Source organism: Dermacentor variabilis, chromosome 3 (assembly GCF_050947875.1).
Source record: "Dermacentor variabilis isolate Ectoservices chromosome 3, ASM5094787v1, whole genome shotgun sequence".
Classification (NCBI taxonomy): Eukaryota; Metazoa; Arthropoda; class Arachnida; order Ixodida; family Ixodidae; genus Dermacentor; species Dermacentor variabilis.
In genome coordinates, this window is record NC_134570.1 from 162,140,450 (window position 1) to 162,160,559 (window position 20,110).

At 44.2% G+C, this 20,110-nt stretch overlaps 1 protein-coding gene across 2 annotated transcripts; it reads left to right on the plus strand.

Moving 5' to 3' along the window:
• Nucleotides 1–528: 528 nt before the first annotated feature.
• On the plus strand, nt 529–14,334 carry LOC142576480 (uncharacterized). Of its 2 annotated transcripts, none has more exons than XR_012826855.1 (4): nt 529–767; nt 2,074–2,173; nt 8,293–8,506; nt 14,138–14,334. XR_012826855.1 is itself a non-coding variant. In XM_075686624.1 (4 exons), exons 2-4 carry the CDS (start codon nt 2,119–2,121, stop codon nt 14,311–14,313), a joined length of 432 nt encoding a protein of 143 aa, XP_075542739.1. In that variant the 5' UTR covers nt 529–767; nt 2,074–2,118; the 3' UTR covers nt 14,314–14,334. The 2 variants fall into 2 exon arrangements, 1 of the variants encoding a protein (XP_075542739.1); XM_075686624.1 differs by having other exon boundaries at nt 2,074–2,160.
• The last annotated feature ends 5,776 nt before the right edge of the window (nt 14,335–20,110 follow it).

Here is a 20,110-nt window from a genome sequence, read left to right on the forward strand (position 1 = left end):
CCTCACTTTCTACACCTTTTTTTTTCTTGTTTACTAAACCTTCTTATATATATTTCTTCAAATTACAGCCCAGAGAAGGCTTCCTAAGAATGGCATACGCGAATCTCGAAGGCCATCTTTTTACTGCCCGCATGCGACGGAAGCTCCTGGAAATCGAAAACACGTCATAGAATTTCTTTCTACGCTAAAGTATAGCGGATAATATAAACTGTGCGATGGTTGTTTATGTATTGCAACATCTATATGCAGTTGGGCGCAACAAGGCACAAAGCGAGTGTGTGCTGGTTATTATTTTAGTCATAGCGGAGGCCAACCAAACTCCCAATTTCACAGGTAGCGCCACCCACCATCCCGTTTCAAAGTGGTTGCTCATAGTATCCATCCACCAATCTTGTTCTCTTGTTTACATGTGCTGTCGGTCGTACGAGTTGCTACGATGTGTTTGTTTGATCGTGTTTTTGCGTTTGCTCTAATGAATTGTGACATAGTTCGCGTGCACAAAAGTGCCAGAAGATAGCTCGTGTCTCGCTGCAAACTCGCGGTATGCGTGGTGCGCCAGGCAAACGTGGACCAACGATTTTCATGCCATGGAGTGCGTTCCCTTTGTCCGTGGTGGTTGTGGAGAGTTCGGTGGGCGCCGCAAAGAAATGATGCGCATTATTAGCGTTCCGCAGGTCGTCCACTACGCAACTGCATGTATGCGGGAATAACTTTGCAGCTCCGGCAACTTGGAGGGCGCTTTTCGACCGCATCGTACCATTTAAAAGGTGAGTACACGCATGCTGTGCTTGCTTCTCGTGTGTGCCTAGAGTGCCTTGCGAGCGTAAGAAATCGAACTCCCGCGACGACATTGACTGTGCCGATGCTTGCTGAGCGTTGTTTGACATAATTTGCTTGCGCAAGCTTATTGGCTTAATGCTAAATTGAAAGTCTTGGTGAGCGCTTCCTTCCGGTGAGAGGGATTAGGTTCGGCAACAGTCCTCATTTGCGCGAGCTGCCACTTTTCTGCTAAAGTTGGATAATAAAGACTCATCTGCCTCTTTACCTATTCTTACTGCAATGACGTTTCCTCTCTTACTTATGCTTCGAGGTTGAAAATAATGTCTGTTTACGCGGTTGTCGGTTTGTGAGCAGTTATTGGGAAAAAGTATAAACACCATGCAAGTGATCTTGCGCGCGACAGCGACGCGATGTAGATGGTTGTCGCGCTCGCTCCTTCCCTACAAGTCGTACCCCATGCGAGCGGTCTTGCGCGCGACAGAGACGCGATGTAGATGGGTGTCGCGTTAGCTCGTTCCGTACAAGTCGTACCCTATGCGAGCGACGACATTGAGAGCCGTCTCCCCGGTGTTGCCGGTATGAGGGCAGCAAATACGCGCCAAAAGTGTGCTTTATTAATTTAGTTTGCTGTGTTTTACTCAAAGGAGCAGCGTAAAACATTTCTTTAAAGTCTTGCAGTAGGTTCTTAACCTTGCACGTATCAAAATAGTCGTTTGCTTGTTCCGTGCAACAAGCGGTAGTACTCGACTGATGTACAATTCCGGCTTCGCGCTATTGTCTGTTCGCTCATAGCACTTCTGGGCGACGAGCGACGAATTCTAGATTTACAGCACCAGGCGACAAAGAACGAGCGATATGTTCGCGCGACGGCCCGTTTTCTCGCTCAAAGCCGTCGCGCACAAAATCTCCCTCATAGGGTTCGGGCAAAAAAATTTAAGCAATTACGGCTTGCTACTACTACAGCTTACGTTTTGAGACAAGGTGTTTTGACATAACTTTGACATAACTAGAGATGACAAGGGAAAGTTGCTTAACTGATAGAAAAAAAATGAATTGTTACGTAAACAAACATTTGTTTGTAATGTACTGTAGCTGTAGGTCTTAAAAATTTTATTGTCATGAAGAGGTCCCTATTATCACAATATTCATCAGTAACTTTGACCTTGTGCTCTGTTCCCACCCTGCAGTGGTGCAAACATTGTTTTTGTGACTTTTTCTGTGCTCCTTGCATGTGTTCACAATGACTTCTTTAAAGTGCCACTGCTATAAGTTAACACAGAACCTATCTTGCAGGGGCAAGGCCGTGACCAACAACAGTGTCCACGTCAGGGAGGAGCTATGGCTGCAGCAGCACTGTGTGTAATCGGATGGTCTGGTCAGGTATGACTGAAGTGTATGTGTTTGCAAAAGTAGGATCTCGGTATCATTCGTCAATAAGTTTATGGACATATTACTCAGCAGTGCTTACTAAATAGGCTAAATATCTGCTCAACTTTATTCAACTTGCTGCTTATTTGTGTCTGTAGACATTATGTAACCATTACCTTGTTCACTTTAAAACTAGACCTAACATGTCTTGAGGTTTATTTTTTCTTGCATCAATCACTTGGCTGCACGTTACATTTTATTTTGCTTAGTACACATTATATCTACCTCTTGTTATTTTGTTTTATTGATTTGAAACTTTCCTGTGTTACACCTTTTATATCCACTTTTTTTTTCGTTTAGGCTACACGCTTGTGCAGTTTCTGCACACGTAAGGATTAAAAGTGTAATGGGCCAAATATGTCACAGGTCTAAGCATGCAGCATGCTTACCATTGTTTAACATTGGTATTACAATTATTGTGAGGTTTACTTGCACGAACAAGACTAATTGAAAAAAGTTGGACAAGACAGTGCACTAGACTTCAACTTACAAGCTTTATTCAGAAAACACGCAATGAGGCCCCACCTTATGCTCAAAAATATCTGCAGACAGATGCATAAATAAATGTTCCACATGGGAGGAAACCAAATGCGCAACAAAGCCAATACTGCCCACAACAAACCATTACAAAGCATTCAGCAGGTTCTTCTCAAGGTACAACAAACACTCCTTTATCAGTGAGTTCCAGTGAAGGAGTGCTTACACATTCATCATCAGCCTTTGAAATGCCAAACACCTAATATTTCCTTATCTAACTGCCTGCCAAACCGTCTGAGCACTTGCTTGTTTTGAAAACACAGGTAGCATTTACGAGCACATCTTCGGCAGTGGTCAGCCAAATGGGCAGTGCCTGCTAGAGTTTACAGCGTTCCGGTGCTCCCTAAGCCTCTCATTCAAGAACCTGCCCTTTTGTCCAATACAGCACTTTCTACAGGGAAGTGAAATCTTGTATACCACCCCCACATTGCAGTTAAAAAAGTGGGTGACATGCTCCTTAGTGCATGTACCCTGATTCCCGGCGTTGCTTACCAACCTGCACATTCTTGCGAGCTCTAGTGGCGCTGAAGAAAACACCTACACTGCACTGGTTTGCCACATTGTTTAGGTGATGGGACACCCCATGTACAGATGGCACAGCCACAGGGCGCCCACTGGGACGTGCGTTATTGCACCGAGCAGCTGCCAGATCTGTTTTTACCTCTTTAATGAGGCTCCCAGTAGTTGACACCAAAGTGTTATCGAGATACCCGGCCCTACATAAATGGCTCGCTTGTTGCTGAGCGCTGCAGGAAACCTGGTGCACAAGATTTAACCAGAACAGCTCTCGGGCAGCTAGGAGCTATGCATCCTTTAACATGGAGTATGTCAAACGGTAGTCGAGCAAGGGCTTCGTTTTCCTAAGAGAGTATATATAATAAGGAAAGTATGATTTAAAATTATACGAATATCGAATGATTGCAGGTGATCATCTTCTGGCAACTCATGTGTGAACTTGAGTCCTACTGAACACTGTTCGAAAACACCCACAATGTTTTTAACAGCAAAGCCAGCACAACAAGAAAGTCATTAGCACTACCACATTGCCCACTGGACGTGCAGTAACGCATGTCCCAGTGGTAGCCGTGCAGCTCTGCCATACATACACAGGGTGTCCCACCGCCTAGAAGAAAGGTGGCGAACAAGTTTGGTGTAGGCATTTTTTCGGCACCGCTAATGCTCACAAGAATATGCAAGTTGGTAAACATTGCCGGGCGTCAAAGTACATGCACTAAGGAGCATGTCACCTGCTTTGTTAACTGAAATGTAGTGGTGGTATGCTACATTGCACTTCCCTGCGGAAAGTGGTATATTGAACAAACAGGTGCCTGAATGAGTGGCTTGGGGAGTACCGGAATGCTGTAAATGCTCTCACAGGCGCTGGCTACTTGGCTGATCACTGTTAAAGTACCCATAAGTGCTCCCCATGTTTTCATAGCACACAAGTGCTCAGTCAGTTTGCCAGGCAGTTATATAGGGAAATGTTTGAGGTGTTTTGCATTTCGAAAGCTGCTGATGAATGCATAAGCACTCCATCACTGGTACCAGCTAATAAATAAGTGTTGTGTCTTCAGAAAAATCTGGTGAATGCTTTGTAATGGCTTCTTGTGGATGCTTATCAGCTTCTATGTGCATTTCGTTATCCCCTATGTGGTACATTCGTTTATGCATCTGTCTCCACATTAACTGAGCATGCGGTGGCCTGTTTGCATGTTTCTTCTGAATAAAGCTTGTCAGTTGAAGTCTACCGCTTTGGCTAGTCCGACCTTTATTCCGTACGCCTTGTTTGTGCTAGTAACTATGTCACAGGAGCTGTGTCAACGCCAACTAGCCTAACCTTCTCCATTTTTTCACAATTATTTCTCAAGTTCCCAGAACAATAGACACGAGCTTGAATTTCTTTAAATGGTAAATGAAGGCCAGTATTCACTGTGCTGTAAGTACTACAGCAGTGAAGAGTTTTCTAGTAAGCTTGCTTTCTTTCTCTACATTTATTTATATTCTTCTTAAGCTATACCCATTCATGCAAGTAGGCATTGTGGCAGAGTCTGTGTCCAGTTGCATCGTTTTCGACTTTGTCTATACTGCATAGACCACATAGTTGGTACATAGTTCAGTCTATTGATGCACTATCATTAAATAAGCATGCAGTTTTGCACATGCAAGATTGCCTGCTCGCTATTGCTAAACATTTGCTGGTTATTGCTATGTTGCTCATCAAGTGAACTTGATTTCAACAGCACCACACAGAACATCTGTTTGGCAGTGGTGTAATTTTAATAGTGACTATCAGCCAACAAGCTCTAAGTCTACAGCGGTCCAGAAATAATTCTATTACTTTGGGTCTCTCCACATATTTGGTTAGCACAGTGGGCAGTTTTCTATTTATTCTGCTTGGTGCTGTTCACGTGAGAATATTTTCAACTAGCAAGTACAAAGTGTAATGCTGTCAAAAGCCTTTGATTACTGGGCAAATGAATTGAAAGCATGGTAAGTAATCCAAAAAGTATTTTTCACAAAATACTAGTGTCAAGAACAAGCATCATATGCACTGCAACTCATGGTTTTATGTTGGTATGCAGGTATCTCAAGCTAAGGGTGCTTGTGCATGTATTTTCCACATATTAGCTAATGCTTTAGCTACATGAAACTGTCTATGTTCTGGCTGCTGAAGTCAAATTTGTGGTTGATGAACCTGCTTGTTTTTGCTGTGCACTTACATTTCTGTTGTTTCTTAAGGGTTGTAGCCATGTGACAACTGATGTATTGCAGCAATGTCAAAGGTAGCTTCCACCCATTATGGCTACAGTGTGCCAACAGACACCTGTCGCCGTATTGGTGCATTTTCTGAGAACCAGCCGTATCCTCTAGGTGAAATTTGTAGTGTCGTTTTGAGTTTGCCAGTCAGTTCATATAACTTGAGGACAAAATTTACACAGTGAAGGAAGGGAGACCATACAACATGACCAGTGATGACTGAATATTTTGATACAAGGAATAAAAATAACACTGAATGTGTGCTTATATTGTGCACAAGTTCCTTCAGAAGGAAAATGTGAGTTGTAATACAAAGGCAAAAAATCACAATAAACAGTATTTGCGTAAAAAAAGGTGAATAGTCAGACTAATTTCTATCCCTTGTCATCTAGAAAGGACGCCTTTTTTCATGCATTCATAATGGGGGCTTGCTCACACGTCTTGTGGCATGCCTCTCTGATTTCTCTTGTCAATTTTTCACCGTGGGTGGAAACAGATAAACTAATTTAATCTGGCCTAAAGCCGTATCGCGGCAATGCACGGCCAAGTCAGACGAGCATGCCGGTCTTCTCAGTAAAATGTGGTGATTTCTTTGGTACATATTTAGTTCCTGGCCTGTCAGCTTCCTAACATTGGAATGCAGTACACTGCCCCTAACACACACTAGACATATTTCGTGGTATGTTTAACCAAGCGTACCTCGCTTGCCTGCTCGCTTTTCTCAGTTCACTTGTGGACTGTGCGGCATACCTGCCTACTTTATTTTTTCTCTCGAAATATGTGTGCATAGCATTCCACAAGCGCATTGAGAAAGGCGTCCAGGCAAAGGAGATTTGTATAAATTACCACTAAATATGTCTTGTGTCCGTCATTAGTAGTGTATTCTATGCCTCTGTTCATGTGTATGTTTGGTCAAATGCACAGGGTCGTCAACTCTTGGCACGAACACGACTCAGCGTGACCACGCCCCGCGGAGTGCCAGCGTGCATGGCGCAGGGGGGATGTGGAGCTTCGTGTCATCTGCTAAAGTGCGGGAGCACGCCATGCTTTAGCGGATGACACATGACATGAAGTCCCACCTCTAAGCCCCTGTGCGCCTGCGCCGCTTAGCTCCGTTGCACAGCCATGCAATGCGCGCTGGCAATCCGCGGAGTTCGGCCACTCTGCACCATCTTCGTACTAAGAATAGACGGTCTTGTACATGGGGCAGACTGGCCGCTGTATAAGCATGTGCCCAGGAGAGCACCATTATTCACTCAAGGGACAAGCATGCTCGTCCCACTTGACAATGCATTGACACAACTGGTGATGTACGCCAGATTTAGATTGTTCATCTCTTTTGTTTACTTAAGGCAACCGATTGATCAACAATATTACTGAGGCATACCATTTAAAAAAGAGGGACATCTGTCAGCCAGTGCTCATTATGATTGCATTACAAAGAGGAATACTCTCTAAATGACACGGAATAGTGATCACTCCGTGCTTATTTGTTCTATTTTTATGCAAGTACTGTTTATCATGATTTTGTACATTTGTATTGCAACTTGTGCCCTTTGTCTTAAAAGATCGCTTGTGCAGTGCAAGGGCACACGCAGTATAAATATTATCTTAAATTTTTGCACCAAAATTAATGTTGAATTAGTAGCTTTTGTGTCTTGTTGTCTTCTTTCTGTCCCTTGTATCACTCAAAAAGTAAACATTAACGTACACCAACTTTCTTAATTACTTGCCCGTCAGTGTTGATAAACATGAAATGTTGTTTTCAGCCAGAATATTCTTACCATTTCTCATTTCCGGTCAGCATAGTGCTAATCCTTTGGCTTTTTATAAAGCGTGCTAATATGTACTTCTGATTAATGCAAAAGTTAGTTCTAGTTGGTGGTAGCTGAACTTGGACATCATGACAAGTGCAAGGGCACACACACACACAAAGAGACACAGTCTGAACGGGCGCTAGACATCAACTGAAGGGCTTAATGACAAAAAACAGCAACGCACATATTGCGCAAAAACCTACAAAAAGATGTAGAAGGTGCAATTGTCCCTAAAGAGAATTCCGCTGCCGCTGTACTAGCGCTGTACTGTTACAACAAACATTTCAAACCTGGTCGCAGTAAAAGGAGCGTGCACACTGAGTTCTGAAGTTTGAAGTTGTGACGGGACTTGGCGCATTCGTCGCTGCAGTTTAGTCATGACGAAAATATAACTGCTGAGATGAGTGAGTGGTGCGAGTGGTTTTCAGAGCCCACAAGGGAATTCACTTGTTTTAAACCATGCAAGGGTAATCTTACTTTCAAGGCATGTCTCCAATGTTCTTTAGAACAAGGCCATGTAGTGTGTGATGGTGGTGGATTTTGGAGACTGGCGCGCGTAGGTCTCTAGGTAACGTGCTTCACTGTTCTCCGTGTGACACTGCAATCTTGGAGGCCTTGACGTCACTCGTTCTTGCACTGTTCTCTGCATGGCGGTGCGCCTATTTGAATCAATTGTTTCGCTTTCTCTGTTAATTTCATTATTGCAAGGTTAGACTGTACGAAATATGAGTGTTTGCTGCCCTTAAAATGGGAAAATTTTATTAGTTTAATCCTTTACACAAAAATGAATTTCTTGGTGAGGTTGGGTTTAACCCCAGTTTTTTTTAAACTTGTTCGAGGGGCAGAAATAGGAAATTATAGAGTTGCATCAGAAATTGACGGATCTAATTAACCTATATCATATTGTTTTATACAAGTGCGTTTTAGTGTTAAGAATACTGCTCAGGAAAAAAACACTTCATATCTATTGCAGGTACAGATTGGTGTGGGATTTGTGATGCAACTCAACAAGTGGCATTACATATTCAAGTCTGCTTCCGACGGAAAGTGCCCATTAGAGGTGGCATGGCACCTGTGGACACCAGTGCAAGCAGGTGAAAGCAGCCTGACTGGACAGGCCTGCCGGACAATGTGCCGCGCATCTTGGAAGCTTCCGGCAACACCGGAGAAAGTGGCTGCTTTGAAGAGTAAGTCAACAGTCACCTCATTTGAGAAACATAACTGCATATCTACAAGTTATCTGAATGAGTTAGCATTACATGATGTATACAGAGCGACAAGAAATGCCAAAGCAAGAATGAGGCAAGTGCCTATATATTATATCTTTTTCTTCTGCTGTATATGCACTGTGTCTCGACACACAATTTAAATGTCTCTGTGGGTATGAAAAACAGCACAACATAATTTCGGGATATGGGTTTCCGGCGAAAATCGCCCACAAAGTTTCCCCCATAATCAGTTTCAATTAAAAACAATCAAGAAAGTCGGGTGGCTACACGAGCGGTTAATTTTGACAGGACCTTGATAGCTTGCATTCACCTGCTGCTCATTGTCTTAACAGAAGTGAACATTTAAGCACCTCATTGTCTTTGAAATTTCTAATGTAGACTTGGCATGCGTTATTGTAGCTTTTCACGCTGCAGCTTTCATTTCACTTTTTTGAAATAATGCTTCTCAAGAAAATTGGGTTCCGACACAGCTTGGCAAATTGTATGGTCTAAAAGAAGCTTTTTAAACTACTGCCGTCGAAAGTGTTGACTGTGGTCAACTGATGTGCTGCTTTACAATCTGCAGCATTCACAGCCATGCAATTTCAAAACACTATTCTGATTATTGGGATGTAAAAGTTATAAACAGGGATAAAGTGCCTCGGAAAGGGTGGCCAACGTTTCGTTAGGAGGACCTATCTTCTCAAAGGCTGCCTCGTCATCCTCGGCATGTTGGTTTTAAAGTGTTAGTAGAGTGACGTCACATGCAGTTGTCAGGAGTGGCTGGTTGTAAAGGGAGAGACTTGAAGGAGAATGAGCGCGGTCGCCTGATGTCTGTAAGCATGATTCCTAAGACGTAGGAACAATAGTGGGAGTGGGAAGGCGGGGAGAAAAGGAGAAAAAAAGAGACCAAGAGGGAAAGAAAGAACAAGAAAAGAAAAAGAAGGGCATAGGAAGGTGTTAGGGAAGCAAGAGGTTAGGGAGCATTCAGGGGTGTCTTTGGCAGCATGTTCTTGTGGCTTTAAAGGAGCCGGTGAGGCGGTCAGTGCTCGAGTAACAAAAACAACCCGAAAAGACATTAGTTGAAAGAATGACTTGAGTAGCATAGCAGCAATGCGTCGGATAATTTAGAAGGAGTTAAGATGGCAGCAAGGAGTCTGGAATGCAGTGCATAGGGTAGCTGGAAGGCAGCGGCACGGTCTTTCTAGGGACGTTAGTCCCAGTAGCTCAACGTAGGTGTCGTCACAGCGGTATGCAGAAGTGGCGATACCCTGTGTGGCTGAGGCACCGAAGAAGGTATCCTGGCGCCTGGGATTTTGGAATATGTTGGTGAGGGTGTTTCGAAAAAATAGAATAAAGAACAGACAAATATGCGGGTGAACTGAAACTGGAATAACAAATAAGAGGGTGGCATGAGCAAAAGCGGGCGGAAGCAGATGTACATGGGAAAACATATTTATGCGAACATATTTATGGGGATTCTACAGACTTCCTATTGCACTGCACTGACAGGCCCCACACATACCTACGATACATAGACGACATATTCATAATATGGTGACATGGTCAAGACAGCCTAGATAAATATGTAGGATTTCTAAATTCTTTTCAGCCAACAATAAAATTCGCATCAAAATCTTCAGTGGAGCGCATAAACTTTCTGGACTAAACAATATACATTGACACTGGGACACTAATGACAATGCTGTATGGAAACCTTTTGACAAACAACAGTACCTAGAATATACAAGCCACCATCAAGCCACATTGCAAAGAAGGCATCTTTAAAGGCCAAGCACATGGCTACGTCACATGTGTGTTGAAAACCAAGACTACATAGATAGACTTGATCACCCTAAAGAAACCCTATCAAACGGGAACCACCCAAAGAGTGCCCTTCAGAAAGCCTGCACCGATGCAACCAAACTTGACTGAGCCGACGTGCTCAAGCCCCACCCTAGGATCACAAGAACAGCGCCTCTTCTTACTACTAAATTCTCACACTCCCAAACATGAACAACATCCTCAATAAATACTACCCAATTCTCACCAGCAACCAGAAACAAGATTTTTCCCGCCCTGCCCAGAGTAGTCTTGAGATGCAACACTATAATATTAAGGATATTCTTGTATGTGCCAAACTAAAAACAACAACGAAGTTAGGAACCAGTCCCTGTGGCCGCCCGGGTGCTCTACATGCAAACATATTTAATCTACTACTACAGTAATAAGTACAGCATCAAATTACTCAAACAACGTAACTTCGAGTTTCATCTGCACATCAAGCAATGTAGTCTACTGTCTAGAATGTGCCACTTGTAGCAAATAATACATAGGTGAGACAGGACAAAAAAATCATAAAAGACTGAACGGTCACCGTGCAGATACAAAACAATTTACCTAAAGGAGTAGCCAGCCACTTCAATGAACATGTCATATGTGACAAAGCAAGGCTCTATAGACTACAAATTTCCGCTCACCTCGCTAGAGGAAATATCTGGAATCATACCTCATACACAAGTTTAAATGCCTACATCCAATGGGAATCAATTTAACACAGCAACTTAGAATCTTTAAAAACTTTAAAGCTGTAACTTAAATCGGAAAGCCTCATGTCATCAACCAAGGCGCAAAACACATTGTGCCACCAGCTAAACTTAATTCTTAACCTCACCTATTCCACCGTTTCTAATTTTTACCTGCTTACTACTCAATTTAATATATTCTTTCGTGTTTTAATGTTTATATCAACTGTATGACCCCTTTTCCCATGTACACCTGCCTCCGCCCGCTTTTGCTCATGTAACCCTCCTATTTGTTATTCCACTTTCAGTTCCCCCCTTTTGTCTGTTTTCTATCATATTTTTTGAACACCCTCACCACCACAATCAGAAATCCCAGATGCCAGGATACGTTTTTCTGCGCATCAGTCACACAGGGTATCACCAGCTCTATATACCACTGTGACGACACCTGCGTTGAGCTACTGAGGCTGACATCCCTAAAACACCATGCCTCTGCCTGCCAGCTACCACATACATTGCATCCCAGACTCCTTGTTGCCATCTTAATTTCTTCAACATTACCCGACGCGTTGCTGCTACGCTACTCAAGTCATTCTTTCAACTGATATCTTTTGGGGTCCTTTTGTTAGGTACTCGCACACTGACCGCCTGACCAGTTCTTCTAAAACGGCAGAAAGATGCCGCCAATGACACTCCTGAATGCTCCCTAACCCCTCACTTCCTTAACACGCTCCCATGCCCTTCTTTTTCTTGTCTTTCTTTTTTTACCTCTTGGCATCTCTTTTTTTCTCCTTTTCTTTTGTTTCTTTTCTCGCCGCCTTCCTATTCTCACGGTCTTGTGCCCTCGTCTTTGGAACCATGCTTACAGACGTCAGACGACAGCGCTCATTCTCTTTAAAGTCTCTCCCTTTACAACCAGCTGCCACTGACAACAACTGCACGTGATGTCACCCTACTAGTCCTTTAAAACTAACATGGCAAGGATGACCAGGCCACTTTTGACGAAGATAGCTCAAAAGTTGGTCAGCCTTTCTGAGGCACCTCATCCATGTTTATAACCTTCATACCACTGTGTGCTATTCCATCTGTCAGCCGCTTTCTTGATTTTAGATGTTCTGATTATTGAAGTTTGTAAGACATGGCCTATCAGCACTTTCGGCATACTTTCAGTGATCTCATTTTATTTAAGCATAAGAATGAGGAAAGAACTGCTACACAAAGAAAGCACCTCGAACATTAGTCGCATGTATGCTCTGATCTGCATAGCTGATCTTGTTCTACGCAAAGCATCCTAAAATTTTCATGCCTCTTGTCGGTGCCAAGAAAAGCAAGGTGCTGGGCATCATGCGGAATTCCAGCGCTTTCCGCCAGCCTGGATTAGAAAGGACTGTATAGTGTGGCTGTAACTGGCATTCTTCTGCCAAGATTCAATTGTTTTATGGATCAAAGTACCAGGTACTCTTGTAGTCGCATCAACACTCTGCCGAAGATTTCATTTCCTACATAAATATGTTTTTTTTAAACAGACGAGCATGAAAGATTGCTCTGTATTACGTTAAGATGCTTCTTTGGGCTTTTTTTACATTGAAGATGTAGGTTACCTTAGCAAAGTAGCAATACGGAGATTGAAAAGTAGAAAAAAAATGGCAGATCCCATGCACTGTGAGAATCGATGTACACGAAGCACACATTGTTTGCTTTGATTGACAATAATTAACGGTGATGTTAGTGGCAAGTTTGTAATTTTTTCAGTGTTTAGTCCAATACGAAAGTGGCGAGTTGATGTTAAGCATTACCTTGCATGCACCACTTCTGTTTGTCTGCATAGCCCACAGAACACACAGGGAGATGTGTTTGCTTGAGGCGTTGTTGCGAGTCATTGTTCATAATCTCTGAGAAGGAATGGAGCGTTGTCATTGCCTCACATGGCGCACCGCATCATGGCAGAAATATTAAACTTTAATTGAATTATGAGGCTGTGCATACTTCAATTAGCTATTGTAATTGTATGTATACAATGTATACATAAATTCGCGGTCTGCACTACATTTCACTGCGTAGCGAAGACGCTCCTGTTCTGTGTGACACTTCTTTCAAGTCTGGGTGTCCTCGACGTCGAGTGCACGCCTTGCTGGCGCGTGTTAATGGGCTCCTTCTACATACATGGCGAACACACTGTTGAGATTCCAGCTCAAAGCGCTCTCTTCAGACTAAGGACGATTCTAATGTTTACACTATCACAGCCCAGCAGCTGCATTTTTCTCGCATAGAAATTAAAACCAGCACAGCACGTGCAATACACACTAACGGTGAAATGCTGGGGCAGCAGCGCCGGTCAGGATGTGCAGAGGTGAGCGCCATCTAGTAATGTTGCAAGAAATCCAACGGCACGCATGACAAGACCATAGCAGCTGCAGCGCCCGTAATGTTGGGAGAAGAGGCAAAAAAAGCTTCACTTTAAAACATTAGTTGCCATCATTTGCAGCTAAATAAAGCTTGCAAGCCAGCCATTATACAGCTTTTACATGAAATCTTTTATGCCTATATGGCAAATGCTAAAGTTACGACTTCCTCACCAACTGCACGAGCAACAAGTAAAGCTAACAAATGATAGAATGGACAAATCAGACAGCTTGCACCTTGCATCTCCCCTGCATGCGTTAGAGACAGTGTAGCCAAATTGTGGCTCTCTGAATTTGACAGGAATTTGGGTGGTTGAAGAGCAGACAAATTATGCAAAATCAGAAGCCAAATATCCACCCCATAAGGCTTTGAGTACAGCTCCCATGTGTCTAAATTTTGCAGTTAAGCCAACCTCCAGATGAGAAGAGGCGTGGCTTTGGCAAAAAAACATACAAAAATTCCATGTACATCTGCAAAACAATGTGATGCATCTGTATGCATACTCACTGCAAATAAACCTGTGCTGGCTTGCGTCCTAGGTAGCATGTTTGTGTGTGACATTTGCTGCATTTTGTTATGTTAAACTTTTTTTGAAGTGATTAGAGCAGATTTCCTTCATTCACTTATTGCTAGAAATCATTGGAAAAACAATTTACTTATATTTATTGCACTCTCCTTTTAGACTGCCTGGCGAAATACATAAGTGACCATCCAATGATGCCACCTGCACCACATCCGGAGAACCACCTTGCTTCCCTGCGAAAGCACCTTTGGAGCTCTCTTTTACACAAGCAGGACGCCAGAGCAAGCGAGTGGAAAAGTAAATACAGTACAAGTCCAGTGATGCTTTTTCAATAAAGTGTGATGATATGCTACGTAGTATGGTGCTTTACATATTGATTTGTTATGGCATGAAAATAGCCGCATCTTGGCAACATGTATATACAGACTGTACACTTCACAAGACTCAACATCACATAAAGATAACCCGTCATGAGCTTCCGAATGGCAATGGCTGCTCCTTCAATTCATCACACAACTTGCCTTTGACGTGCTGCGCCCACGATGATATCCAACCCAGTGCCCACCGTGCCACCCATCACCCACCGTGCCGCCCAGCACCCACTGTGCCCAGCAACCACCATGCTGCCCAGCACCCGCCGTGCCCAGCAACCACCATGCCGCCCAGCACCCACCATGCCACCCGTCACCCACCATGTCACCCAGCACCCACCATGCCACCCGTCACCCAGCATGCCACCCGTCACCCAGCATGCCACCCGTCACCCAGCATGCCACCCACTACCATAATCCACCATGATGATGGATGATGGATTCCACTATGCCCAGCATCGGGCAAATTTTCAATAGGGTTTTAGCTTATTCAAATTGGTTAATGTAGTGTTCCCCATATTAAAGCACAGTAGTTCAAGTGAGCATAGAAGAGAGCTTGATAAATAAGTCGCTTTATGGTAAGAGGCAAGAGATATCCACAACAATTTAAAGCACCAACCACGCGTCTCTGCTTTAAGCTAATCTGATCTATTTGCTCATTCCGGGATACATGTTCGTTAAAAATTACTCCAAGCGCCTTAATTGATTTGGTTACTGAAATTCTGCATGGGCCTTGGGTAATATGGTGAGGTAACTGTAGGGTTGGGCCAAGGGCTCGAAAAAGGACACATTTTGTTTTTGCTTCATTTAGGGTTAAATTGTTCTTAGTGCACCAATCGCGAAGCCTATAACAGGTGTTTGCTGCTAGTGCCTCGAGAGTACCTAACTTTCTTCCAGTAAAAAATAGTGTGCAATCATCAGCATCAATTATAAATTTGCAATCTTCGTCGATGTTGATTATGTCATTGATGTAATACAAAAATAATACAGGCCTTAGAATGCTGCCTTGTGGCACCCTGGTTTTAATTGGTTGTGTGCGTGATTTAAAGCCATCTATTTCAACGTACTGAGACCGCGCACTCAAATAGGACTGAATAAGTTTGAGCGAGATTCCTCTAAATCCATAACATTTTAATTTATTTAATAATCATTCAAGACTTGCGCGATCAAATGCCTTACTGAAGTCCAAATCTAATGAAATTGTCAAAAGCCTGTTTTCGGTATTGTATAGTATGATTTCTTTTCGGGCTAATAGAGCGCTCTCAGTTGAACGTTTCTTTCTGAAACCATATTGACAATCGGTAATAAGATCGTACTTTTTAGAGAAGATATAAATTCTATAGTTTATTATTTTTGAAGGCATTTAAGGTGTGACGACTACGGTATGACAAGAGTAAAACCACGAAGCTTGAATTAAGACGATGGACCGACCACGATGGCATTAACCACCAGCATTTACCTAGCAGTTCAAGCAGGTAGGCAACATGGGGCACTGGGTCGACGTAAAAGGATAGATAGATAGATAGATAGATAGATAGATAGATAGATAGATAGATAGATAGATAGATAGATAGATAGATAGGCTAAAACGACTAAAGTAGGCAAAGAATGCTAATCACACTAATAAACATAAAGCGCGGTAAACGCTGTGCTTTTCACGTAGTTTCACTCACTTTCCACATGCTGACCGTCAACGCGGTCACAGAAACTCGCATGAATGTAAGAAATAATCCCCAGCTTTCAAATTTAATCATCACTCGGGCGCGAACTCTAAATCAATGTGCAACGTGCTAACACAGGAACGTTTAATACATTGGATAAGTTGTCACGACAACAGAACGCTGCGCTTTTTGTGCAGTTGGTTTTCATTCGTTTCGAGAAGCACCAATGAGCGCTGCGAGAACCGCAGTCCAGCTGCAAGAGAATTCGCCAGAAACATGGTTTTATTCACAGAACTCTGTGTGTGTCAGTTAGTAGAGAAATGATTCGAATTATTTGGCTCGTGAAGCAGTTGAAACCTGTCAAGTATTAGCATGTTTCAAGCCTTCCGTAAGTGTGCACCATGTGCCCTTCAGCCTATTGCAGAATAATAAATGGTGCAAGGCAGTCGGACACAGAAAACACACGCCAGGCAGCCGCGAATTGTGAAGAAAATTATGATGAAATAAACATATTTCTTTTTAAGTTCAGCTAAGAAATACATTGGACATTCTCTGCAAAAACATATTCATGAATCCGGCTTCGCAAACAAAAACTAAAAAGAGTGCAAACAGCCCGAAGACGCGCTAGATGACGTCAATGTTTTTCGACGCCTGAGACACGCAGATGGGCACATTGTCGCTAACTAAAAGTAAAATATAATATTCAAATACAAATATAGTAAGAGAGCTGAAGAACGGGCAATAAGAAGAAAGCAAAAACAAAAAAGTGCCGAAAATGTGCAAAAGAGGCGTCCTGTATTGCACGCCAGCTACAAAACGTCCGAACGAAACGCGTCAGTATTTGAAAGTGTCCTGCGCCAGAACAAGGCACGTAGACGAAGTGCCAATTGAACTGCTGCCGCCCTCATGCAAAGTGCACCGTGGCTTTGTAAAAGACGGCGAGCACATTTCAAGGCATTGAAAGGTCCAGGCAAGAGGAATATTGTCTGACACTGATAAACATATTGTGTACGTTCACACTTGTGGCGTGGTAAACATCGCGCGTGATTTCGGGCCTTTCCAGCCCCCACTTATCGGTTGAAGAATGTGCACTTCTTGGGATCCATTTTTGATACCTACGGGCATTGCAAAGCCCGCGCAAATGCCTCCGAATTGCTCACAGCCTTATTGCAAACGACCGTGTGCGGACCCACGCCTGTGGGAAGGCTGCACGTCAAGTAGCACAAAGTCATGAAGAACACCTGATCGCCCGAGAGATTCCGGGGAATTGCCTTTGGACTGTCATCGTCGCTTTCGCTGACGGAACGCATGTTCGCTGCGTAGGCCACTTCGAGCGCGGGAATCTCGGGAAAGACGCTGGTCCTGGAGCCGGGTCGGGTCGGATAGGTGGGGGAGTCGACGACGGGAGCCTCCTCTGCAGTCGCCAGGCAGCCGTCCCGGTCTTCGAAGGCTCGAGAAGCGGCGCTGTAAAGAAGAGTAGTGTAATCTTCGATAGTTATAACAAAACGGAGGTGCGGCGTTAATAGCGCACTAACTAAGACAGGACATTTTAGATTGTCGTTGGAATTATTAAGTAAGCACTTTCGGAAAAGCGGAAAAATCGGAAAAAATTCTGGTAGAAAACATCCAGTTTTGAATATTGTGGACGCAGCGATACGCTTTCAGATAACTTCTACAAAATAAAGTTTGTATTGTTTGGGTGGCTTCACTCTGTAAAAAATTCCCAAGTGTTTGAAAATACAGTCGGGCGTACATGAGAGCGCATCGCGATGTCAACGTTCTTCAGTCATATATCAGTTCAGAAACTACCTCTTCCAGTTCGGCTATCAATATACGCGAACTTCCGTCGATCCTTACAGGCAAAAGGATCTTTTCAATCAATCTAAAAATTTCGCACAATTATCTGCGTAGGCTAGCTTACTTCAAACAACCTTGTCATGGCCAACGATGGCGCATCACCACAAGCAAAGCCTTGAACTTGTAACTTGTGCTGTAGGGCGCTTTGCTGGGTGCTGTAGGGCGCTGAAGCAATACCGACCTACTTCGTTGATTCTTAACGCCTGCGTCACTTCCGCCGCGGGTCGGCCCGGCATTGCCCTATCGTCGGGCTTTTCTTTTTCTACACGCGGACATGGTAGTGGGGAAAGTATCCCTTAACAGCTTCGCTGTAAGAGTTAATTAATTCATGTCCCCAAATGTTGCTGGAAACGTCCTCTGTTGGCTTCTTTTTCGCCGTTTTGCTTCCCACATCTTATAAGTTATCGGAAAGCTTGACCCCTTATCTAGCTGGTGGCGGTAAGTACGTTCACAAAGGCTGTAACCAGCCTAAACCAGAGCTTTCATGTAGGCTCCCTAGGCATGCGCGGAGGCTAGTGCCATCTGGTAGCGTTGCCAGAAACCCAGTCGTACGCGCGACAAGACAATCACAGCAGGAGAGCCTGGAAAGTCGTGAGAAGGGGCAAAAAAAGCTTCGCTTTTAAAAATACAGCTCAGGATTCGCAACTCATCGACTCCCATGATATGTTGTACATTGCAATGACTATATGTGACACCTTTTCGATTGCCAGAGGTCGCACACTGACAGCTGAGCCTGTGCACTACGGCGTGGACTCGGAAAAGAAACAGCTCGCTCACGTGTTCCGAGTCCCTGATCGAAAACTTGCTTCCTCGTCGCCTGGCCCGCTGGTCTACAATGCTGGCTCTGCTCAATGTCTTGAGACCTTGAATGAAGTACGAGCACGAAGGTTCGCGCTGGGACCCTGAGTCTTGCGTCGACGACTTTCCTGAGTGTCCGCGTCTCGAGGCAGCGTCGATGGGCATCGCCAGAGTGACGGTAGAGCCGGAGCGTGTCCTCGCCTTAACCGTACCAGGCGGTAGCTTTGCACTGCCGACTTCGGCCATTAGGGTTGTGTCGGCTGCTTCTGTGTTCGATGTGGAAGATGTCGCATCGCCTGTGATCGACCGAGCGCCGGCAGCAGACTCTAACGCCTGTGTCGGCTGTGAGGTGTGGCGTTCTCCTGGAGGAGGCTGGCCTTCGCCATCGGCGATTGCTCGAGCTTTTCTTGGACGCCCATCGGTTGTTCCTGGTTCTACCGAAAAAGGTGCTTCGGTCGTAGAAGCGATGCCCCGTTTGCGCATGTTATGTTCGGTGCTACCGTTAGTTTGTTGCTGAAGAGCGGTGATGTCGGGTGTACTGGGCTGGACGGCGTCACAAAACCACAGTCTTCGCTTACTTTTAGGAGGCTCGTTCGCGGGAATTTCAGCGACCGATCCGGTGGTGGTGGTAGCGTCTCTCGGTAGAGCTGAATCCAACGGGGTGTCCGCGGTAGCCCTTCGATTGGCATAGCTCGGACACTGGCGGGTCCCTTCAAGCTCGCCAGGGGAAATGGAGCACCGAGAAGATTCGCGTCCATTGGAGATCGCGGAGTTTCTTCGAGCACGACGCCGCCTCTTGCTCTTATCGGCTTGATGCTGAGAGCTCGGAAGCATCCTTTATTTGCTTCCTGTGGTCGCAAACCGCACAGCCCAGGATCTGCAATCCGAAATGCTGTTACCCTGCTTCTTCTTCTTCTGCTATTGTTTGAAACAAGCTCGTGACATTCGTATAGGACCGATGGGGCCGGTTCTCGCAAGCGACGCTAGCGCCACCTGGATTCTAATGGTAACTCCATTGATAACAAACAAAAATGTTCCCTTGCTAATTTTAGGTGATGTTTCCAATATTATTCACTTATTATCTTAATTTAGAAACGGCAGGCGTCGTCTGAATATTTTTTGTTGTTTGAAAAGTGAAATGTGTGTTTCGGTGGTTTCGCCACGCCAATGCTTAGACGCGAAACACACCACATGCCACGGGCTTGCTCGTAGCCTGGATGACGCATGGCTTGAACAGAAATATTGTGATGATTATGTTCTGCTGTTGCGGTACGTACCCATATGCCCTTAGAATGGGGTGACGGAAAGGCACGTAAACTTAATAATTATTGAAAATAGTAAAAGAAATGTGCAAGCGAAAAGAAGCAGGAACGAGGATTATATTGCACAATAAACCCGTTAAAAAAGTCAGTGCTCCAAGTGTCGTAGTCGAGAACAATGTCGAG

Coding starts and splice junctions, on each gene's coding strand:
- LOC142576480 (XM_075686624.1), top strand. CDS start 2,119: ATGGCTGCAGCAGCACTGTGTGTAATCGGATGGTCTGGTCAG. Junction 2,161..8,292: donor TAATCGGATGGTCTGGTCAG/GTATGACTGAAG, acceptor TATCTATTGCAG/GTACAGATTGGTGTGGGATT. Junction 8,507..14,137: donor GAAAGTGGCTGCTTTGAAGA/GTAAGTCAACAG, acceptor CTCTCCTTTTAG/ACTGCCTGGCGAAATACATA.